The sequence below is a fragment of the Orycteropus afer genome, unplaced genomic scaffold, assembly GCF_000298275.1.
Source record: "Orycteropus afer afer isolate SDZICR_OR568_19922 unplaced genomic scaffold, OryAfe1.0 scaffold00261, whole genome shotgun sequence".
In the NCBI taxonomy this organism is placed as follows: domain Eukaryota; kingdom Metazoa; phylum Chordata; class Mammalia; order Tubulidentata; family Orycteropodidae; genus Orycteropus; species Orycteropus afer.
The window spans coordinates 411,046-435,588 of NW_006921848.1; the positions used below are offsets into that span (position 1 = coordinate 411,046).

Sequence of the window (24,543 nt, forward strand, 5' to 3'; positions counted from 1 at the left end):
GCCACTCCCAACAGAAATACACCACGTGGATAACATTTACAATCAGGAGCTCCTCAGTTGCTCATTCCACCACCGAGTTTACAATGACTTATGGGTAGAAAAGCCATACTAAGTAATTTACTACACTGCACCCAGCCTCCCCAAGAACTGCAGACCTTCAAGGCACCCTACCAGCTGCTTTGGCCTCTGTCTTGCCCAGAGCCTGGCTGTGCTTTCAGAAGCAGGTGATGGGTAGATCACCCAAGCTGAGGAAGGAGCCTTAGAATGATAAGTCAGACTTTCTTTCCACCTGCAGCTCCTGTCACCAGCTCTGCAGTCCTTGTCTGGAAGGCCTTTGTGGCCCAGGGAGAGTCAGGGTCACTGTGTGAGCAGTGGTGGTGGTGGTGGGGTAGTTTCTGATGGGCAAGGAGAGGAGTCTCAGGCCTGCCTGTCAGGGAAGAATGACTTCTTCCTTCTGCTGCCCTCAAGGTCTTGGCCTGGACCTGGGGTTATGGCTGATATCTGGAGCAGGGAACTGGCTTTGTGAGGCCCTGAGCAAGCCCTGGGGGTGGAGTGGCCTTCCCGATGTGGGGGTGGCTTCCCAAGCTTGTGCGCATGTCAGAAAACATCTGCCTGTGGGAGGAGACACATCTGGATCCTGTTCATTCTGAGCAGGGGTGTGGAGCAGGGAAGTCTGTGGAAGATTTTTCTCCTTTCCCTTGGTTTATTTTGCATGTTTGTGTCCAGAGCTTCTGGGATGGGATGCAGAACGGGGGTCTGGGGGCTGATTTCAGTTACCATACACACCCTGTCTTATCACCTGGGACATCTTAAAAGTTGCTTCTTCTGAATACCTTTTCAGCTTCAAAGACCACAGAGACCCTTGAGAAGCTAGGGTTTGAACTTTCTTCTCTAATATTACAGAAAGTCAGACCTTCTCATCCCCCTACTCCGTGTCCAGAAGAGACACTCTTTTCTAGGTTTTTCAGCATAAATGGTATTTTCCTCTGTATGTGGGACAGCTGGATGGGCAGCACTTTTGGGCTCTTGAGTGGAGGTGGAGAGGAGAAAGAGTAACCGGGGCCTGGCCCCCCATCCCAGCTCCTGGCAGGCTCAGTGCCTCTAAACGTCTTAGCATCTTAGGCGGCTCTCTCTCCTAGGTGGGGGTGGGGGCAGCGGGGGTGTGAGGCAGCTGGACAAAGGGGTCTTTGTGGCCAGGCCGTCTGGCCCCACGCAAGGGCTATTAATTGGGTCACTGGTCTGGGGGGGCAGCTGCTCTCCCACCTCTCCCCCCTCCCATCTCATTCCCTTCTGTTTCCCCTGTGGAAGTGGGTCAGTGGCAAGAGAAAGATTAGAAAAGACTCCTGAGGGAAACTGTTCTGCTCCTGCTTATCGTCCTCCACCTGGACCTTGTATGCTCTCTCTGAGGCCCTTGGGGTTCTAGGAATGGGCAGGAAGGGTGCTTCTGGACCAGAGTTGGGGTCCTGCAGGGAAAAACTAATATATACTCACTCTTCACCCTTAGCCCTGAAGCCAACCTGTTAATCCCTGGGCAGTACAACTGATAAAACTCACTGTCCCCCTGCTTGTTGACCCCAACAAAGTACCAGAAGCCCTCCCTATGGGGACAGAGGGAGTCCAGAGCAGTCAGAGGGGGAGATGTGGGTTCTAAGTGCACTCTACCATAATTGGCTGTGTGACCTTGGGTCTGTCTTATACCCTCTCTGGGCCTCAACTTCCTTGTTGAGGCAGACACTTCCTAAGCCCTCTTCCATCTCTGGCACTGGAGCCCTTGGAAGTGGTTTCTGAGGGTTTAATGGGAGTTGGGGTAGAGTGCGGTCTGGACATGGCTGCCAGGTCCAGGGGCCTGAGAATGTGTCTCCTGCTGCCACACAGAGCTCCGAGGCAACTGCTCCCGGCTGGGTTGCCAGCACCACTGTGTCCCTACCCTTGCTGGGCCCACCTGCTACTGCAATAACAGCTTCCAGCTTCAGGCAGACGGCAAGACCTGCAAAGGTATGTGAGTGCATGGACTGTGAGTGCATGTGCGTGTTGGGGATGTGGCAGGGGCTGGGGTAGGAGAAAAGGTGATGCAGGGTACAAGAGACAGGGGTGGGGGCTACAGTCCCTGGACATGCCTGTGTGAGCTCTGGTCACGGGCTTCCACCATTCTTTCAAAACTCCCTCCTAAAATTATATGTCCTGTGTGAATTATAAAAAATTAAAATATTACAGACAAAACCAAAGGCCCCTTTGATAAATCCTCTGCAATCCTGGTCCCTTTCTCATGTCTTTGGAGGCCAATGCGTTAGCAGTTTTTCCGGGCCTTTCTCTGTGCGTCTGTATGCTTGGGCTCATGGAAACATCTCATTGGAAGTGTTGCCTTTGCACATGTGTTGTTTTTCACATAAGTGGTATCACGCTGTATATGTCTTTCAGAATGTTTCTCAGTCATTAGTATTTCTAGAGGTTTTTCCATGCTAATATGTAAAGATCTACCTCATTCTTTTAAAAACCACTATGACGTATGACTTTCACCACAGCTTATTTTGCCATTCCCCTATTGATGAGTAATATGTTCCCAGTTCTCTCTGTTACAAACAATGCACACTTTTCTGTTTTAAATTTGCCTCCCTCGGGTCTTTGCATAAATGTCACCTTCTCAATGAGGCCGTCCCTGACCACTCGAAAGTCACAGCCCCACCACCCACATTCCCTGTCCCCTTTCTCTGCCTAATTTTTTTTTTTTCCATAGCACCAGCCACTTGCCACTACACTAGCACCTCTCACATGTGATTGAACTTTTTGTGTCATTGATGCTTGTGTTAATGATGTTTCATTTATTATCAGAATATAAATCTCATGAGGGCAGAGATTTGGGTCTGTTTTATTCACTGATGAACTCCAGAGCCTAGAACAGTGCCTGGCACACAGTAGATACTCAAGCAATCTTGACTGAATGAATGAAGGGATGTGCACGTGGGTGGATATTTCACTAGGGTAGATACCAAGAATGGGTGTGCTGGGTCATAAGGTTTGCACATTTCAAGTGTTAATAGAGTCTACCACATTATCTTCTGAACTAGCTATAAGAATGGGCATCCCCACCGATGGGGTATTAGGGCACCCACTTCCCTGCCTGTGTCACACTGGAGTGACAATAATCTCGCTCTTTTCTTGGCAGACTTTGATGAGTGCTCAGTATATGGTACCTGCAGCCAGCTCTGCACCAACACAGATGGCTCCTACACGTGCAGCTGCGTTGAAGGATACCTGCTACAGCCAGACAACCGCTCCTGCAAAGCCAAGAATGGTGCGTGGACTGATCTGTGGCCACAGTGCTTGGTGCCCTCAGTGCTGCTACCTGAAGGGCGGGGGCCTGGGAGGTCCTCAGACCCCTGGCTGCGTTGACTCTTCTCTCCCCCCACCCCCAGAGCCAGTAGACCGGCCCCCTGTGCTGCTGATTGCCAACTCCCAGAACATCCTGGCAACATACCTGAATGGGGCCCAGGTGTCGACCATCATGCCCACCAGCACACGGCAGACCACAGCCATGGACTTCAGCTATGCCAACGAGACAGTGTGCTGGGTGCACGTTGGGGACAGTGCCGCCCAGACGCAGCTCAAGTGTGCCCGCATGCCTGGCCTGAAGGGCTTCGTGGATGAGCACACCATCAATATCTCCCTCAGCTTGCACCGTGAGTCACCTGCTCCCAGCTTGGAGGGCAGGGGAGGTGGGCAAGATGGACCCTGTCTGGGGCCCAGGCTGAGGCTGTATAAGGATGGCTCCTGAATGGGGCAGGAGGTTGGATAGAATGACCCCTGTCTGGGGCATTGATGGGTTTAGACAGGACGACCTCTGTGTGGGACAGGAACCTAAACAAGATGCCCCTGTCTGAAACTGAGGCAGTGGGCTATTCATGGTGATGCCTGTTTGGGGCAGGGGCCAAGTCACAGCTATGTTTCCTCTTTCTCTCTGAGCTAAATCTCTGCAGGGCTTTTGCCTTTCTGGCTAAGGAAGGACTTGGAGAAGTCAGGGCTGAGAGCAGTGCAGTGGGTCTCTGGTGACCAGGGACTGTGTCCCATTCACGGAGGCAGAGAAAACAGTGCTGATTAGACCACAGAGGGGCTTTCCCATGCAGCAGGAGCCGGGCCGAGGGAAGAAGAGGGCCTGGAGCCTGGGGGAGCCCCATTTAGCTGTGGTTGAGGGCAGAGGAGCCTGGTCCAGTCTATTTCTATGTTCATGGATGCCCTCGGGACCATCTCCACAATGGACATCCCTGCTGCTGGGTGGGTGCAGGGTTTTGTGGCAGTGAATGAGGCAAGGGAAGGAGCGGTGAGAGCCAGGGCCACGTGAGCACTTTGAGATAGCCTGATGTTCCCATTCTGGCTGCTCCACCTGGAACAGTCCCGCTCATCTCAGAGGCTGTTACGCAAATAAACAAAAACCCCAACAGTTTGAAAATCAACATCTGGTGTCATCGTATTTCCACCAAATACACCACAGGGCTGCTGAGGGGAAGAATCTGTGGCTCGTGGTGGATTGGACCCTCAGGGAGGGTAACTTGATCTGTGACCTTGAGCAAACCAGAACTTCCTGTCTCTGCCTTGATCTCCTAATCTGCATAATGGGTTCAAGCCTGTTTGTCTGAATCAGCTAAGCTGAAGTGTGAAGGACTGCACACACAGGAGGGTTAGGATTGTGAGCTGGGAGAGGACCTTGAGCTTCTCTAAACCAAAAAAAAACCAAACTCACTGCCGTCAAGTCAGGTCCCAACTCATAGTGACCCCTCCTTGGGTTTCCGAGGCAGTATCTCTATAGAAGTAGATTGCCCAATCTTCCTTCCGAGGAGTAGCTAGTGGGTTTGAACTGCTAGCTTTCTGGTTAGCAGTCAAATGCCTTAGGCACTATGCCTCCAGAGCTCCCTGGGCTTCTTTAGGAGATCTTTAAAAGCCTTCTTTTGGTCCCATCCCCATGAAAGTCAAAGATCCCAGCAGGGGGGCAGGGATTAGTTGGAAGGGAGAGGGAGAGGGTCTCAGGGGATGGTGGAGAGCAGAGGCTCCTCTGAGAGCCCCCACTCTTTGGGACCTGGTCATGTGGTTCATGCCTTGGCCTCTGGCTTCTCTGGAGCATCTCAGATGGTGGTGTCCTTGGGCAGCTGGTGTCCAAGGCCTGCCTGGGGTACTGGGCTGAGGGCTGCCAAGGCTGGGTCCTGAGTTCTCCCAGAGGTAGCCAGCTCCAGGAGCCCTGTGGTAGGTAGGATGGAGACCCCAGGAGACAGCCATCCTGTCCTTGCTCCCCATCTACTCCCCTACAACTCCCCTACCCAGCAGGCCTGTCTGGGCAGACATTCCTGGCAGTTTTCCTCTCCAGTCCTGCTTCAGGGCCAGAAATGGGCTCCTGGGTAGGCAGCTGGGGGTACCCTGATGGGAACCTTCTCAGGTTCTCTGCTTGGGCCCCTCTTCTACCTTCCTCCCTTGGAGAAGCAGGAAATAACCTCAGGCAGGCACCCTCCCTTGGCAAACACAGACTGCCTCCCAGTCAGGAGATAGACTGGGCCCCTCTAGGGCAGAGTCCAGGAAACTGAAAGTGACCAAGGTTCTGGGGTAATGCTAGTGGGTAGATAAGTGGGTACCCCTTGCCCAGCCTCTGCCCCTTTCTCTGCCCCCACCTACGCCCTGTGCTGCCTGAATGTCTGGCTGTCAACCTAGGATGGTTGTTTTGCTCTCATCCCACAAACTAATTATGGGCCTGAGCAGAGGATATTGGATGTGTCTCTTCCCATCCTCCCCCCATCCCCAGTCCAGTTCATCCTTCTTCCCAGGAGAGGCTAGACGGCCTGCTCTGCAGTGCGGATGGCTGGTCCCAGGCACTCACCTGCACAGTAGGCTGTTGGCCTGTAATTTACTCCCTGAAGAGGAAGGGGAAGAAGAAAGCCTGCTGCTTTCTCCTGGTTTCCCTCGGCCTCTTGAGCAGCCCTTCCTGCAATCATCCCATTCTTCTATGTGACTGTGACCCCCATCGGACCCCTGGAGGGGTGGGCACTGAGTAGAGGGGTCTGACAACTGAGAAGTGCTAGAGCTGGGTCATTGGCCTGCTGCTGTGGGAGACGGGGAGCTGCCCTAAAGAAAACTGGAAACAGAAATAGAATAGAAAGAAGGAAGGAGGCCAGGAAGTGAGCCTGTTTCACATGGTCCCAGGGCATGTGTGCGCCAGACCTGCTGCATCCTGCGCACCCTCCAAGGCCCCGTGGTGGTCGGTGGAGCCCCAGGGGAAGGCTCCTTGGAGCCAGGCTCAGGTTTGAAGGTCCAGCTTTTTCCTGTCTCGATCCTAGCTTCTTCCCCTCCGTCTGTGTCTATTCGAAAGCAGAGGGCATCCCTCAAACCTTGTATTTTCTGGAAGGCCCACTTGTGTGCACTTGGCTCATCCACCAAGGCCCCAGGCTATAGACCCGTCTCCCCAGGCCCAGTGTCTTTCATCAGTCTGGATTTGGGGTGGGTCTTGGGGACTCAGTTCCTGTCTCTTCCCCTCCCTTCAGGGAGTACATCCCAGGGCCCATCCCTCACTCTGTTGCTTCCCAGCTGGTGCAGAGGTCTGAGAGGACTTCCCAGTCCATGACTGTAGAATTAGTCATCTGAGAGCCAGAAGACCACTTAGAAAGCACAAACTCCTTGGCTTTCCACACTGCATTTCTCATAGTTGGTCCACTTTGATTTTGGATGGTACGTGGACAAGCATTTTTTATTATAATGTTTTTGTTGTTAGTTGCCATGGAGGTGATTCCCACCCCATGTGTGCAAAGTAGAATTGCTCCACAGGGTGTTTAAGGCTGTGACTTCTCAGAAGCACATCAATAGGCCTGTCTCCGAGGCATCTCTGGGTGGATTTTGAACGACCAATCTTTTGGCTAATAGTCAAATATTTAATGGTTCGTACCATCCATACCCAAACACAACCATTACTGATGAGTCAATTCTGACTCATAGCAACCTTATAGGACAGAATAGATCTGCCTCATGGGTTTTCCCAAGCTATAAACTTTATGGAAGCAGACTGCCTTATCTTTCTCCCGTGGAGCAGCTGATGGGCTCGAACCACCAACCTTTTGGTTAGCAGCTGAATGCTTTAACCACCAGTATACCAGCACTGTACCACCAGAGCTCCTTTTTATTGTAAGAGTTATGTTTTATTTACTATTCATTAGGAAACGCCTATTACTAGCATATCAAACTTATGATTTCATAGATTACTTAGGACATAGCAAAATTAGAAAAGTAAGTTGATTTAAAAAAATCAATAGTGGTGGAAGCTGTACATAAACACAGCAAGCATTTGGAAGGTGATACACAGAAGACTGAAGTTCGGGAACATGGGGGCAACAGGCATGATAGTGCCAGAGCCTAGACCTGGCCTACCTGCCCTATCCTGCCTCACTTTTCTGACCACCCCTTCAAGGAACCTCAGGCCTGTCCAACGTCCTACAGGGCTGCCTCTGGATGGGCTGATAGTCAAGTCTGTTGACCCCACACACCCTCAGCCCAGCATCATTGACCTTTCTCCCTTCAGCTTTGTTGCTTCCTCAGCCAGAGGATGTTTCTGCCTTAGAGACCGCGGGCCAGGGCCTGGGAAGGTGAGTGTGTGTGGTGACAGGAGGTTTTCATATTGCTTATAGAGGCCTTGAAGGAAATAGGGTTTGCTGAAGCTACTCAGCAGTTTTGCACTGTGTGTGAGGGAATCTGGGGAGGAGCCCTCCAAGTCCAAAGGCTTCCCTCCCCGTACCGTGCAGCATGGGGCAGAAGAGAGGGGACAAGGAGGCCCAGAAAAGGCCCCCTAGGCTGTAGGCGGCAGGAGTTTAAAATGAGTCCCCTAGTCCAGCTGGCCAACTTCACTTTTCCCTCCCTCCTTCTCTCTTTGTTTTCGTGTTTTTGAAATCACAACAGGAAATGGGGTAGTGATTTGTCTAGGAGGAGGCCCAGAGGGGGGCAAAAGCAGCCCGCCTGGGTGTGTGGTGAACTGGCTCCCCCCACTGGAAGGGGAGCTGTCTTCCCATTGAGCTGGGGACCTCAGGTCCTCTGGACCTCCCTCTCGCTCCTACAGGACCCTGCAGACTTCACATAGTAGTGCCAACTACCCCCTTTCTTGGTCTTTCTGACCCACAGGGTGTCAGAATACTGGGGGGTGGCTCTAGCCACCCCACTCTTTGGTCTTGGGCCCTTGCATCCTGGCTCTTTGGCTTTCCATTCCTGTCTGAGTTTCCTAATCGTTTAACAACCCCTTCTCTCTCCTCTCCCAGGCCAGGGCCAGCCCTGTGTCTCCTGGCCCAGGGCCAGCCCTGGCCTCTCCTCCCCCGCTGTCTCCTTGAAGTTGCCTTCCCACCCAGCCTGCTCCCAACACCCTCCTCCCTGTTTTCAAACCAGAGGAAGTAACTTAAGCAAGAGAAATGTGTTTTAGAACCCAGAATGGATTTCTCAATAGTGGGAAGACCCTGAGATGGGCTGAGCTACAGAACCCAGGCATCTCATTCCTGGGGATCCAAGGCACTTGGGGGTCTGAGTCAGGCAGGGGAAGGGAGCAGGACGTAAACCCCAGGCTGGAAATGTCAGCAGGGTCAGTCAGGAAGAGCGCCAAGGGGAGAGTGGTGACACAGTGTGGCTGAGCCTGGGGCTACTAGAGCTGGACTCAGGACCATCGGACCCAGAAGAGCGGAAAGACAGTCATTCAGCAAAGCTGCTGCCAGCCTTGTCCAGCAGTCGGCTTCCCGGCTCTCAAGTCCCATGCCCCACCCTCCTCACACCCAGCCTGCTGAGCAAGGTCCCTGGAGGGCTCTGACAGCAGCGTGCATCACCAATCTGCCCGTCCTTTCCCTGTCTCTGGGCATTCCAAGAGAAGGAGACCAGAGAAGGAGGAACGCAGCAGTAGAAGGGAAGGGAAAAAATGATGTTCTGGCTCTAGGACAACAGAGTATGGGCTCAGTATTTAACAAATATTTGTTGAATGAATCAATGCATGTGTGTCAGGCACTGGGGACAGAGATGAAAGCCGGCAACCTGCCCTCACAGTATTTGTAATCAGGTGAAAAGGCTGTGATAAAAGAAATGAGTAGAGTTATGGCAGCCTGTGATAGGGAAATCTTTCTTCTGGGGGTCTGAGCTTTGTCTTGGAGGATAGTAGGTGTTAGCCCCATACTGCCTACCTTGAAGGCCCACCTTTTGTCAGGAGGGCTCTGGCCAGAGGCCCAGAGGGTAGCTCTGGGGAGAAGGTGGGAAGAAATGGGCTGGGGTGAGGAAGGAATGTTATTCTATAAGGGCTGATGCAGCCCCAAACCCAGCTACTCTCTCCTCTGGGTCCCTAATGCTGCCTCATCCCGACAAGGTCCAAGAAAGGGGCAGAGAATCCTGGGGAGAGTAGGTCCCCAGGGTGGCAATGTGAACAATGCTCCCATTTGTAGAGTGTTTGTCATGTTCTAGGCTCGGTGCTAAGAGCTCTGAAGGCACCATCCCATTTTGTAGATGAGGAAACAGACTGGAACAGAGACATTATGTCACTTGCTCACAGACCCACAGTTGGAACGTGACAGAACCAGGTTCAAACCCAGGCTGTCTATGTCTGGAGCTATGTATGGGATGGGAGGGAGCAGAGAGATTCCAGGAATAAAGACCAGATTGACTGTGCTCACGGGGCATGTGATTAAAATGGAAATGGGATTCTCCTTCCCCATCCGGAGACCTTGGAGACCTCGCACCCTCTCCTACAACCTTTGGTGTGTGGGTGTGCTGGGGGAATCTCAGGGCAGAGGGATTCCGCCCTCCCCAGAGTTTCTTTATTTTAGGGAGAATGACTGGACTCTTAGGCTGAAGCCAAGGTCTTCTTGGAGGTGGGGTAGGGCCGCCATTTAGGGAAATGCTTGTCGAACAATGTGAATGATGGAGAAGGTGAGAAAAACTGGAGTTGTGGGGAGTGTTGAACATGGAGTAGGGAGGGCTCTGCACTTATGAACACAAACGCCAGGTCTATTCTGGGTCCTGGAACTGAAAGTCCTTTGAGTCATCACAGGCCGGTTGTGGTCTCCACTCCGACTCCCTCACCCCCCTCCCAGCTTCCTAACCTCCCTTCTCTGTGTTGAACCTCCAGCTCTTCAGCCTTCAGACCACCCCCTAAATTCCCCTCAAACGCTGCATCCCTCCCCTTTGTTTATTTGGGATTCTTTTTCCTCAGGCTTAGGAGCCTTTGGCCAGAACCTTCCAGAGGGCGTTCTGGGGTGGATCAGCCCTCAGAAGCCTGGGCCATGAAGGGACAGCATCCCTCTGGGGTTATGGAGCCAGAATACTCATGTCATCTGGGTCACAGCCCAGGACTCCACCTGCTTACTGCCCCCTATGCCACAGGACAGAGAGGACAGGCCCAATCGCTGCTGATGGGGCAGCCCTGGAGGGAAGATAGATACTCCCTTCGACTTGAGCCCATCTCTCTAAACTGGCCTTAGAGTGGTGGCTAAGTGTATGTGTGTACACAAGTGTGTGTGCATGTGTGTGAGCATGTGTGTGGTGGGGGCAGGCAGAGGAATCTGAACTTTAGGAAAGAGAAGAAAATAATGTGGTGGAGGGGGGTTGGATAACAAAGGATTTTGCTTGCAACTAATAGTCTCCAGCTGCAAAAATACCAAAGGAGAGGCCAGGCCGGGATGGGGACTCTGATTCTTTCCAACTCCTCACCAGCCTGCTGAGCGAGCCCCTGCCTAGCCTTTGGGGAGGTAAGGGGGAAGTCGCTTGGGCTCCCGCTCTTCCTAGCCCAAGGTAAATATCTGAGAGCAGGGACGTTCTGCTACCTCCTTCCCAGAATGGGGAGACCCGAGGCCAGGAGAAAGGCCCGAAGTGTGACCACATCCTGTGGCTGAGGCATGTCTGTGGGAGCTGCACCTGGGTGGGGGCAGCTGAATTCTGCAGGTTGCTTCCTCCTCCTCTCTTGCCAAGGGTAGAGTGGATGTGGAGCAGGGCAGGGTGTTGCCAGTCCTGAGCTGGGCAGTGACTCAGGAAAGCATCAGGAAATTGGAGGGAAGGATATAGCTATGCCAGCTGGTGCTGGGAAAACAGCTTCAGATGCTGAAACTTGTAACCCTGCCAGCAGCCTCAGACCCCCACTGTGCCCACCAGCGAAAGGGCACATAGCCCTGTTTGCTTTCCAGCCACCCTGATGGCTGCCTTGGGCTGCAGACAGATACCTGCCTTTGGGACTTTGGTTTCCTTGGGAGTCAACCTGGTGACATTCATTTTAATCTGTTCTCTGTGCTAACGGTGTGGAGGGAACAGAGAATTTGATCACCTTTCTTCTGGACTGGGCCTTCCTCTTGCATGGCCAGGACCCACCCTCCCCAGGGTTCTCTACCCCTTTCTTGGACCTTGTCAGGGTGAGGCAGTATTAGGGACCCAGAGGAGATAGTGGCTGGGTTTGGGGCTGCATCAGCACTTACAGGGTAATAATTCATCCCTGTGACCTTGTTCTCTTGACATCTTGGGGCAGAAGGTTGACAGAGGGGACCCAAGAAGGAAACGAGTTTGATGAAGGCCTCAAATTGGCTCTCCCTCCCTCCCTCCAGCCCAAGTCCTGTGACTCTGAGTCAGTGTCCGGGCCCAGCCAAGTTCCTTGGGAGCCACGTTCCTGTTCCCTTTGCCCCCCACCCCCACCCACTATTAGGAAATAGCCCCTGAATCCTGGGGGTGGGAGTTGGGGGGGGAGCTGGGAGGGGTTGAGCAGAACAAGTCATTATACCTGTACTGTGTCAGGGCAGAATAAACCCTCCTGAGTTAAATATGGGTACTGGGGGATAGGTTTCAGCTAAGGCAGTTGTCCAAAGATTTATTTACCTGATGGGGAAATTGGTGGAGATAGAGTGCACAGTAGGGTCCTGGAGAATCACTGCCTTAGAAGTTTCCCAGTTTGTAAGTGCCATCAGTGCTGATGGTGGCAGTTGGAGGGGACAGCTGGTGGATAGAAGCAAGTGGGTCCTGGATTGGAGGGGCCCAGAGGAGGCCAGCAGGAGGTCCTTGCCCCCAGATTATCTGCCTCCTCGTCTTCCTACTGCCCTCGCCCATCCTCTCCTCTTTGGCCCTTCTCCCTGGCCTCTTGCATCTCCTGTAGAACAGTAGCTGAGACTGGATGTGGACCTCTGATACACTCTTTTCCCACCCCCACCCTTCTGAAGCCCTCTCTGTTTACCTCCTCCTTTGATGGCCACCCCCTCCTGTGCTTTATCTTATCCTTCTTTCTTCTGACCCTCCTGAGGACATGAGGAAATTGAGCAATAGCTACACTGAAGAAATAGGGGGATGGGGGTGAATAAAGGAAGTTTGGTCCATGTCGTTGGTCCCCAACCTTTTGCCACCATGCATCTTCCCTTTTCAATTTCTATAATCCCCATATTTTGAAATACTTTTCTGTCAGGCTGGATTTATTGATGACTACCCTGCTTTTCCAATTTCAAAATTCATCAGCACGTACAGCTTCCAGTCAGTGCTTCTGGCTGACGTGAGATAACTTGAGTTACCATATAAAGCTGATAAAACTACAGCCCAAAGCAAAGATGTATAATGTTTTAGTTAGCCTTATGTCTTATCTCAAGTAAAAAAAAAACTTAAAAATATAAATTGGAATGAGCTAGTGGACCTGCCCCCACTCCCTTTTGGTACCTCCAAGATGGTCCCTGTTCAGGGGTGAGCTGGAGTTGAGGAGGCTTGTCCATCAACCACTCAGCCACCATTCACCCAGTATCTGTCTATGTGGCCCCTGAGCTCAGCACAGGGAGTGGAGGGAAGGTATGTGAGGATCCTTAGAGACTTGTCTTTGGAAAGCCCAATATGTGAAATGATGGCAAAAAATGCAAAGCAAAGTATGACACTGCAGGTAACTCCCAAGGGGCTCAGGGAAGGAAGATAGCCATAGCCTAGCTAGTGAAGCAGGGCACCCCAGAGGAAGTGGGCTTCCATCATGGGTTCTGCATCAGCAGAGGGGTGGATGTGTCTGTAGAGGACCTGTCCCATAGCTTTTTTTGTGCACGCTCTTCAGATGTGGAACAGATGGCCATTGACTGGCTGACAGGCAACTTCTACTTTGTGGATGACATCGATGATAGGATCTTTGTCTGCAACCGAAATGGGGACACATGTGTCACTTTGCTAGACCTGGAGCTTTACAACCCAAAGGGCATTGCCCTGGACCCTGCCATGGGGTGAGCATGGAGTGGGGGCGGGTCTGGCTCTGGAAAGGGGGGAGGCAGAGGCTCCAAGGTAGTAGAAAGGAGGATGCCCAATGCCCAGACCTCATTAAATGTGCCACCTGTCCACAGGAAGGTGTTTTTCACTGACTACGGGCAGATCCCAAAGGTGGAGCGCTGTGACATGGATGGGCAGAACCGCACCAAACTGGTTGACAGCAAGATCGTGTTTCCTCATGGCATCACACTGGACCTGGTCAGCCGTCTTGTCTACTGGGCTGATGCCTACCTGGACTACATTGAGGTGGTGGACTACGAGGGCAAAGGCCGGCAGACCATCATCCAGGGCATCCTGGTGAGAGCGATGTGGTCACCTTACTGTGGGGAAACCATTGTCCAGGGCCCCCTGGTGAGGGGAAGCCTTGGCTGAGGAGCTCTTCTCTAACCCATCCTGGTAAGGGGAGGACAACATGGGAGCAGGTTGACCTGAGCAGTCTGTGGAAGTGAGGTGAGCATGCACTGTCAGGGCAAGAACAAGATACAGCTTCCCATCATTTTAGAGAGAACTTTCACTTCCTTTTTCTTATTTGATCATTACATCAACCCTTAGGAGGTGAGCAGAAATGTGGCTTAGTGTCCTTTTGACATATGAAGAAAGCAGCATTCAAAGAGGTTAAGTGACTTGCCTGAGGTTACATAGCTGGGAAGTAGTACTTAAACCTTGGCTGGAAAACTGTAGGCTCAGAGGTGGCACCTCCATTGTAGGAAAATTAGAGTGACCAACCACCCATCCCAGTTTGCCTGAGACTGCTTTGGTTTTAGCCCTGAAAGTCCCATGATCCAGCAAACCCCTTGGTCTTGGACAAACCAGGATAAACTGGAGGCAGGAGATTTTAGAGCAAGTGTTTCTGCTTAACCTTCTCAAAGCTGGGGACTAGTGTCAGACTAAGGATGTTTTCTGTGGGCAGAGTTGAATTCTAATTCCATCTAAAATCATGAAAGCGTCTACTGCATGCCTGGTTCTGTAAGGGATATGGTTCCCACTTACAAGGGGTTTGAGTAGAGTCGGTAGGATAAGTCCACAAACCTCCACACCACAGGTTGGATGACATTGGGCCACATAGAGTGGAAGAAGAGACCCTCTCCAGTTAGAAGATTCTAGAAGCTTTTCACAGAGTTGCTCTGTAGAGAATGAATTAGATTTTCGGCAAGCAAAGGTCTCAAGGACAGGATAGTATCGCCAGAGGAGGCGTGAGTAAGGCATGGAGTTTAAAAACTGCAAAGTGAATTTGGGGGTGTCAATAATGGAAGTTCGGATAGAAAGCTGAGGAGCTTACCAGGGGCTCCCTTTTCATCTCATGTGACCATCCCCTGCCTGCCCGACTCAGATTGAGCATCTGTATGGCCTGACGGTGTTTGAGAATTATCTCTATGCCACCAACTCGGACAATGCCAATGCCCAGCAGAAGACAAGTGTGATCCGGGTGAACCGCTTTAACAGCACCGAGTACCACGTCGTCACCCGTGTGGACAAGGGTGGGGCCCTCCACATCTACCACCAGCGGCGTCAGCCCCGAGGTGAGCAGGGCCCCACAGCCCCTCCAAAGCAGGCTTCACCTTGAAATGGCTCTGAGTTCTTGGAATCAAAGGGCCCTCCTGTGGCCCTTTGATTCTTTCACATCACGTCAACGACGCCTGACCATTCCTCTAGGCTACCTACCCCAACCCCTCAGCTTCCCCTGCCAGCCCCTCCCTATCCCTCATCCTCTAGATCCCCTTCTCCGAGGACCCCTTCTCCCTTTCTGCTCCATGTGAGGAGATAGGTTACCTACCTCTCCCAATTCCTGTGCCAGGCATCTGTCCGTGAACAGTTATGTGATTCTCCCATGACCACTGAGGCCCCTGCCCAAGAGATTCTGCAGGCTGCGTTGTGAGAGGAGAGGAATTCCAGTCAGTCCCTGCAATATCTAAATCCTAAAGTGGGACAAACAGGCCCAAAGACCACAGAAGAAGGGAGTGTAGACAGACCGAAGGCTTCTCAAGGCTGGGTGCAGAGGCTTGGGGGTCTTGACCCACCTCCCCCATCTGCCCCCAGTGAGGAGCCATGCCTGTGAGAACGACCAGTATGGGAAGCCGGGTGGCTGCTCCGACATCTGCCTGCTGGCCAACAGCCACAAAGCACGGACCTGTCGCTGCCGCTCCGGCTTCAGCCTGGGCAGTGATGGAAAGTCATGCAAGAGTGAGTGATGGGGAAGGGCATGCGTGCCTGCTGGGATACGTGGGAGGGGGCCTCACCCATCTCCCCAGCTTGTCTGTTTCTGTCCAAGATGTATAGAGATGAAGAAAGTCACCCACAGTTTTCACTGCTGGTGAGGGTGGGCGGGATTTGAACTGACATCTGAGAGCAGGGCTGTTCCCACTACCCCACTCAGGCTCCACAGAAGACTGTGAACTAGCTCATTTATTCATTCCTTCAGCAAGCATTTATTGAGCACTTGTGTGTCTGGAGTCCCTGGGTGGTGTAAACAGTTAAATACTCAGCTGCTAACTAAAAGGTTGGTAGTTTGAACACACCCAGAGGTGCCCCAGAAGACAGGCCTGGTGATCTGCTTGTGACAAATCAGCCATTGGAAACCCCATGCAGCACAGTTCTCCTCTGACACATGTGCAGTTGCCATGAGTCAAAATCAACCCCATGGCAATTGGTTGGTTTTTTTGGTTTTTTCACAACATACCTGACACTTTCTGGCAGTGAGGACTGAGGAGTGAACAAAATAGATGTTGCCTCTGCCCTCATGGAGCTTATATTCTGGTTGAGAGGCAGACAAACAAGTATAACTTCAGGTGGTGACAGGTCTTATGGAGAAAATAAAGCAGAGAACCGAACCAGTTATGGCCTGAGGGTTCCATTTTAGATAGAGTGGCCAGGGAGAGCTTCTCTCGTTTGTGCCAAGCTCTCAGTGAAGTGAGGAAGTGAACCATGTAACTACCTGAGGGAAGAGCATCTCCAGCAGAGGAAATGGAACATGCAAAGGCCCTGGGGCCAGCACAAGCTTGGCATGCTGACAAAATAGCACAGAGAACAGTGGGACTAGAGGGGCATGAGTGAGCAGAAGTGAGGAAGGAGGGACTGCGTTCTTCTCTAATTATGATCAGCACCTGTTGGTGACTTGCACAGAGGTGTATGACTTGATTCACATTTGTAGAAAGGGCACACTGCTGCTGGGTGGAGGGTAAGCATGTGGCTCTAGGCTATTTCAGTGGCTAGGCAAAAAGTGACGGTGGCTTGGTCCAGATGGATGCCGTGGGGTGGTGAAGAGTGATCGGATTCCACTGTATTATGACGGTGCTCCTAACCTTGCCCCCTGAGCGGTAGGCCCTTAACTGAACACATGCCACTCTCCCACCATTTCCCACCCCTAGTGTCTTTGGGTCAACCCAGAGCGTGTGGCTGGGGACTCGGCATTGTGCCCATCTGTGTGTGTGGTCTGTCCATCCAACCCAGAGGCCCCACCCCCCACTCTCAACCCAGGACAGGCTGGGCACTGCAGCTGCTCTGGCCATGGGCCCCTCGTGTGGGTGGTGGTCATGAGTGCATGTCTGACTGGTGCTCCTGCTTGTGCCTGCCCAGAGCCAGAACACGAACTGTTCCTTGTGTATGGCAAGGGCCGTCCAGGCATCATCCGGGGCATGGATATGGGGGCCAAGGTTCCAGACGAGCACATGATCCCCATTGAGAACCTCATGAACCCCCGGGCCCTGGACTTCCATGCTGAGTCAGGCTTCATCTACTTTGCCGACACCACCAGCTATCTCATTGGCCGCCAGAAGATTGATGGCACTGAGCGGGAGACCATCCTGAAGGACGGTAAGGCCCCAGAGTAGGGGGGGTATGGGTGGGACCCCCAAGGACATGGCTCACCCTGGAGGGGAAGCCATCTAGGCCCTAGGTACCTCATCTTTGATGACCTCCCAGCACAGAGTCTCCTGCTGCCTGGCTGCTGAGCTGGTTGGCATGGAAATGAGGGGATAGACAGATTGACCCCTGTGTGACCCACTTCTTGGCAGAGCTGAAAGAGGCAGGAGGATGGATGGGCTCGGCCATGTGGGCTGTCCCTGCCAGGCCTTGGGAAAACTCAGGGTCCCTCTGCCTTTGGTTCCAAGCTCTGGAGCATTGCACGGCACGCAGCCTGGAGGTGCCTGGGGCCTGCTGGAGTGAGAGTGTGCACACACACACACATACACACACACACACTCAGGGTCTATGCAGGTAGACCTTACTAGGCTGGCAAAAGCCATATGCTTACATGTCCTGAGAAAATTGTGTCTCGTGAGCTGAATCTAGCTTTTCCCCATGAGCTGCACAGGCAGGTCAGCAGATTGCCTTGAATATCTGTCTGTGTGGCGGCTTCTAAGCTCTGTGAATTCTGCCCCTGCCCTGCCACATGGTTAGGAATCGCAAGCCTGCATGTAAGCTTCCTGGGGCAGGGCCCCCTAACTGGTCAGCCAGGCTGATGTCAGTAACCATCTTTTGCCCCACTCCCCACCCCCCACTGCAGCTTAGAGAATCTTGGCCGTCAGCAATCATAAGACTTTGAGGAAATTAAAAGTAACTCCTCACAGAAAAAGATTGGGGTTCCCTATGCCAAGGGAACTGCTATTTAAAGGATTTGGCAATGAAGCCTCAGCTCAGTGAAAAATCACTTCCTGATTTTTTCATTTTGTTAGTTCAGGAGTTTTAGGCCTGGGAAGTGGCGTCACACTTGTGCCCAGAGCCAGGTGCCCATTGCTCCAGTTGCCCACCTCAGCACATGCCCAGACATGCCTCATACAAGAGCCATTAGCTGCACAGGTTTACCGGACACCATGTGTAGTTTCGAAAGATTCTGTGTGTCAGCACAGATGTGGCAACACAGATGGTCTCCCTCCTCCCTTCCTCTAACCACCATCCCTATCCCCCTGTGTAGAGTACAAGAGGCTCCCTGCCTCCCAGCCTAGCTCATCTCCATCATTGCCCTTTGCACCCCTCAGGCATCCACAATGTGGAGGGCGTGGCTGTGGACTGGATGGGGGACAACCTGTACTGGACAGATGATGGGCCCAAGAAGACAATCAGTGTGGCCAGGCTGGAGAAGGCTGCTCAGACCCGCAAGACCTTGATTGAGGGCAAAATGACACACCCCAGGGCCATTGTGGTTGATCCGCTCAATGGGTGAGTCTTTCAGGACCTCAGGGTGGAGGAGTCGAGGACTGACAAGTCTCAGAGAACTGGGGGATGAGCGAGAGCAAAACCGGGGGAGAGCATTGGGGGTAGGAAGACTTCAACAGGAGTCAAGGCCAAAAGGGGAATTAGGGTGTCCCTGTCCTTTGGGGAATATGTTAATTTCATAAATGGAAATCTGACTTGCCACTCCTGGCCCTGACCACTCCATTGACTCCCCTTGGCCTTAGAATGGGACCTATGCTCCTTAACTAGACCTGCATCGCCCTACAGTGTCTGCCCCTGGCAACTAGTCTGATCCCATCTGCACTTCACTTTCCAAACTGGGAAATCTGACCCCCTGGCCTGCTCTCTGTTCCTCAAACAAACACCCTAGATCCTCCTGCCTTGGGACTTTGTACTTGAAATTCCTCTGCCCTGACCTCACATATATTTGTCTGGCTCCTTCTCAGTATTCGAGCCTCACTACAAATGCCAGTTCTTCAGAGAAGCCCTCCCTGACCACTCTTTCTCACCCGTCTCCTGCCCAGCCTGATCTGTACCATCACTCTGTTTCATTTCCTTCATGGCTTTTGCCACTTGCAGGTGTGACCCTATTGATTGAGTTATTCTTTACCTGTCTTCCCTGTGGGCTGTGAGCTCTGTGAGAGAGCAGGGGTTTTGGTTGACTGGTTCTCTACAGGGTCCCCAAGTACCAGGAACAGTACCCAGCTCACAGTAGGCACTTGATAAATATTTGTTGAACAGAATAATAAATGGATGATATATGTGGTCTGGGGTCTGCAGGGCAGGAGGACCGTACGAGGAGGGGCTGTGGGGACAGCACAGTGGTTTGGGATCACAAGGGTGGCCTGTGTGGTGCTGATGATCTGCTTCCCACAGTTGGATGTATTGGACAGACTGGGAAGAAGACCCCAAGGACAGCCGGCGAGGGCGGCTGGAGAGGGCCTGGATGGATGGCTCACACCGAGACATCTTCGTCACCTCCAAGACAGTGCTGTGGCCCAATGGGCTGAGCCTGGACATCCCTGCTGGGCGCCTGTACTGGGTGGATGCCTTCTATGACCGCATCGAGACCATACTCCTCAATGGCACAGACCGGAAGGTGGGTAGGCATACCCTTGTATGTGGTGGACCTTGCTTGTGTGTTGACCAGCTCTGTGTATGGCTATCTCTGTTTGTGTCCAGGTCTGTGTGTGTCTGAGGATGTCTACATCTGTGGGCTTTGCATCTTGTGTGTAGAATTGCCTCTAACAGTACATATCTGTGTCTGTGCATGTTATCTGTGGCCTTGGCCACCATATGCACACATCCTGTGCACATCTGCATATTTATGAACGTACACAGCACATTGTGTGTGCTATCTGCCTCTGTACAGAAGTGAGATGCCTAGGGAGATTTGATTCCTTGGGTAGCTGTGTGCTTCATGATTCATGTGTGTCTGAGTGTGTAGACCAAGCTCTTTCATATGTCCCCTGACTCCCTCTATGGTCTTATTCCTCCCCTGCCTCCTGCCTCTTTGAACAAACAAGAGGAGATAGCTTGTGACTCCCAGAACCCCTCAGAGTGTGTCTGCCCTCCTGCATTGCTCATGCAGGGCCTTCTGCCTGGGAAGCCCATTCCAGCTCCTCCTGCACGTTGTCTCCCACCCCCTTTTCCACACTGGGTTACCTGTGTGTGCCCTTCATGAGACAGTGAGTGGCTTGAGGGCAGGAAGTACATCTTTTTCATTTTATTGCTGACCTCAGCTTGGCTGCTGCCAGCCACTTGTTGTTGAGTCATCTTTGACTCATGGTGACCCCCAGTGTGTCAGAGTAGAACTGGATGCCATAAAGTTTTCAGTGGCTGATTTTTCTTCTTCTTTTTTTTTTTTTTTTCACTTTTATTGTGGTGAAGACATATACAACAAGATATTCACCAACATAACAACTTCCATATTTACAGCTCAGTCACATTGATTATGTTTTTCATGTTCTGCTACCATTATTGCTATCCTTTTCCAAAATATTCCACCACCATTAACATAAACTCAATGCCCCACAAACAAAAGCTTCCCCTTTCCCCACTCCTTCCTACCCCGGTAACCACTAATAATCTTTGATTTATATATATATATTTATATATGTTTTTTTTTCTTTTCCTCAAGCTGTCTAAGAATTTAGCCTCCCCTCCCCTCCCATCCCTGGTAACCAACAAAGAAATCTTCCTTCCGTATATAAACCTCTCCTTGACTTTTTACAATAATGAACTAATCCTGTATTTGTCCTTCTGTGATTAATTTATTTCACTCAGCATAATGTCCTCTAACTTCATCCACGTTATGCGGTGTTTTGCAGATTCTACATTATTCTTTAGCATTGCATAGTATTCCATTGTGTGTATGTACCACAGCTTGGTTATCCATTCCTCGGTTGATGGGCACTTAGGTTGTTTCCATCTCCTTGCTATTATGAATGCTGCTGTGATGAACATGGATGTGCATATATCTGTTTGTGCCCTGCCTCTCATTTCTTTAGGATCTCTACCTAGGATTGCTGGATCAAATGGTATTTCTAATTCCAACTTTTTAAGGAACCGTCAATGGCTGATTTTTCAAAAGTAGATTGCCAGGGCTTTCTTCCAAAGCACCTCCAGGTGAACTCAAACCTCCAACCTTTTGGTTAGCAGCCAACAGTGTTAACCATTTGTACCATCCAGGGACTCCTGGCCCTTAATGTTATTCCATCAGGTTGGCTCCTGATTCATGGTTGTCCCATGTGTTGCAGAGTAGAGCTGCTCCATAAGGTTGTCTTGGCTATAATTTTTGTGGAAGCAGATTGCCAGGTCTTTCTTCATGGCACCACTGGATGGGTTCAAACTGCCAACCTTTCAGTTGGTAGCCTAGTACAAACCATTTGCACCATGCAGAGACCTTCCTGGCTCTTCATAGATCCTGGCTGAATGCTTACTAGATGGAAAAATGAATGGATGAATTCTGCTGTCTGCTCAGTACTGTGTGTGTATGTGTGTGTGTTTATGTGTTGGGCGATTGGAATGAATTTGAATGAGCAATCTCATAGTCAGTGTACTTGCTATGTTCACAGGCTGGGTTCAGAGTCTGCAAACAGGGAGCACCTCCCTGTGTGCAAAACTATGTCCCTCAGGAGTCCAGGCTAATGGGAAACAAGACCCACACTCAGTAAATAGACAAATGTATACAATAGCAATCCCCCCAGCCTCCCTCAGGCACCCCGTGTGTCACCCAGCTCCTTAGTAGTGTCCCCTCCATTCCTAGATTGTGTACGAGGGTCCTGAACTGAACCATGCCTTTGGCCTCTGTCACCATGGCAACTATCTTTTCTGGACTGAGTACCGGAGTGGCAGTGTCTACCGCTTAGAACGGGGGACAGGAGGTTTGCCCCCCACTGTGACTCTCCTGCGCAGCGAGCGGCCCCCCATTTTTGAGATCCGCATGTATGATGCTCAGCAGCAGCAAGGTACCCGCTTGGGGCTGGGGCTGGGGCCAGGGTGGGCCTAGGCCTAGACTCGGGGCTCCCCTGGGGATGAGGGGACTTCCCAGGCATCCTGCCCTCTGACTAGTGGGTCTGGAGAAGAGAGACTCCCAACCCAATATGACTCTCTGTGTCCCCATCTCCTTTTCGGCCCCTGTCTATGTCTTTCCTTCATCAATATGTTCTTCCTCTCTCTCTATTTCCTCCCTTTCTGTCTTATGTTCACGTTTCTCTTCTCCTACCCCCTCATCTCCCCTCTCTACCTTATCCTGACCCTGCCACAACCCATCCTTCATCTCCACCTCCCCTTGTTCCTCTCTGTGGCACCTCCCCCCCACAGTGGGCACCAACAAATGCCGGGTGAACAATGGTGGCTGCAGCAGCCTATGCCTGGCCACCCCCGGGAGCCGCCAATGTGCCTGTGCTGAGGACCAAGTGCTGGACACAGACGGCGTCACTTGCTTGGGTATGAGGGCTGTCCGGGTGGGTGAGGTGGGGAGCAGAGCCCAGAGGGAGAAGGCCACAGGGAGGGCAGGGGAGACCTCAGGGTCCCTTTCAGAAACTGAGGAGGTGAAGAAGGACCCTGGGGGGGCAAGAGGAAGTGGAGGCTAAGAGGAGCTTTGAGGAGGATGGGCTCTGGAGGGGCATGAAGATTTGAGGAGATTGAATGAAAGCTGAGACAGCCATGTAAGGAAGAAAATATTCCTCACTTCTTTTAAGGTCATTTCTCCATCATTAGTGTAATATAGCAACAGTTCACAAATAGTGGAAGATAGAGAAGAGGGAAAAAAGAGCCCAAATCTCACTAACCCCACTATATTGCTAGTACTGGGATAAATTCAACTCCAACTTTTTTTCCTCAGGTAGGTGATGTTTTCTACATAGCTATAATCACTCTGAAGGAGCCTTCTGGTGGTGCTATAGTTAAAGCATTGGGCTGCTAACCAAAAGGTCAGCAGTTCAAACCCACCAACTGCTCTGTGGGAGAAAGATGAGGCAGTCTGCTTCCATAAAGATTTACAGCCTTGAAAACCCGATGGGGCCCTTCTACTCTGTCCTATAGGGTCGCTATGAGTTGGAGTCAACTCTGTGGCAGTGGGTTTGGTTTTTTGGTTTGGATAATCATACTGTATATAAAAATGTGCTCTCCATTTTTTAGCTGATTTGTGTCAGAAGCATTTCTATGTTATTGTAGCATCAATTACAGTCTAGTTTTTTAATAAAAACGGGTCATGCACATTATGAAAATAAATAATAGTATAAAAGATATAAAGTAGAAACTACAAAGTGCCCAGACCCCACCACCCCTAGATACCATATGAAAGTATCACATGCGTGTTACACTCTTTTTTACCCAAACCACACAACCCCTCCAGCATTAGTTTCCTATACACATTATTTATGTGAGTGCATTATCTGCAAAAAATATGGGGAACCATTTTCGGGATCATCCTCCCAAACATTTCTCTGTGCATTTAATTTTACATAAATGGGATTGAGCCATACATGCTGTTCTACTTCCTGGTTTTTTTTTTTTTCACTTAAAGATGGGTCATGAATATGTAAGCAGCATTTTTAATGGTCGAACTGTGTGTGTATATGTGTTCCAGTAAATGTTCTAGAATTTACTCAACCGTTTCTCCACTGTGGAATGTTTAAGTTATTTCCAATTTTTTATTATAATCACATTTACTGAACACAGACTATGGCTAAGCAGTATTATAAGCATCTCCTGTGTGGTAACTTATTTACTCCTCACAACAACCCTGTTGGGATGTATTTTTGTTAACTCCATTTTACAGATGAACTTGAGGCCCAAAATTAGAGCAGGGACTCGAACTCAGGAAGTCTGACCAGAGCCCATCTAGTAATCAACTCCTCTACTATTTCTTACATTTTCATGCCTTCCTATATTCTGGACAGTTTCCTTAGGATAGATTGACGGAATTGGAAATGGGTCAGTGGGACCTTAGCATGTGGCCATGAAAGTGGGTGACTGAAGTCAGGTGGCGGGCAAGGAACTGAAAGGCTAGGGTCATGGAAGGATCATCTACTTGGGTGTTGAAATCACTAAGAATTCCCCATGGCTCAACTCTTGGCCAAGCAATAGACAGACCTATAAGGTGAATAATAACATAATCAGCCACCTGAGATCAAAAAAGCAGCTTTTGCTTAGGGAGGCAATGAGAAGAGTGCTGTTGCATTGTGGGGATTGCAGTCAATGTCATGAAACAAAATGTATACGAATTATTGAATGGAAAACCAATTTGGTCTGTAATTTTTCATTCAATTCACAATAAAAAGTTAATATATATATATATATATATATATATATATATATATGTAAGGCAGGAAAGAGAGAGAAAAAAAATGAATGAATGAATTGCTGCCCAACAACTTTCAAGTCCATTAATGGACAGTGAAAAAGACAGCTGAAAGCATCTCACAAGTCATTTGTCACACATCGCTACTGTGGGGCTGCTTATGAGTGGAGTAAGACTTTTGCCTCTCTGAACAAGTACTTTAAGATGTCACACTTTGTAAGCAGTTGACGTCCAAGTATAACAGCTCAAGCCTGCTGGCTAATTCTATTTTTAGGAATGACTTGGGATGGGGCAGGGATACAGCTTTTTTTTTTTTTTTT

General features: G+C 50.8%; 1 protein-coding gene across 1 annotated transcript in view; it reads left to right on the top strand.

Annotated features, from left to right (window-relative positions):
• The window catches only part of LRP1 (LDL receptor related protein 1), a 93,635-nt gene that overhangs the window by 13,071 nt on the left and 56,021 nt on the right, over positions 1-24,543 (top strand). Inside the window, exons 4-15 of the mRNA XM_007950012.2 lie at positions 1,876-1,995; positions 3,164-3,292; positions 3,414-3,677; positions 13,040-13,202; positions 13,320-13,542; positions 14,576-14,765; positions 15,283-15,426; positions 16,819-17,055; positions 18,219-18,399; positions 19,291-19,513; positions 21,683-21,884; positions 22,240-22,365. Of these exons, the coding sequence (XP_007948203.2) occupies positions 1,876-1,995; positions 3,164-3,292; positions 3,414-3,677; positions 13,040-13,202; positions 13,320-13,542; positions 14,576-14,765; positions 15,283-15,426; positions 16,819-17,055; positions 18,219-18,399; positions 19,291-19,513; positions 21,683-21,884; positions 22,240-22,365 (2,202 nt within the window). The remainder of the gene's footprint in view (positions 1-1,875; positions 1,996-3,163; positions 3,293-3,413; positions 3,678-13,039; positions 13,203-13,319; positions 13,543-14,575; positions 14,766-15,282; positions 15,427-16,818; positions 17,056-18,218; positions 18,400-19,290; positions 19,514-21,682; positions 21,885-22,239; positions 22,366-24,543) is intronic.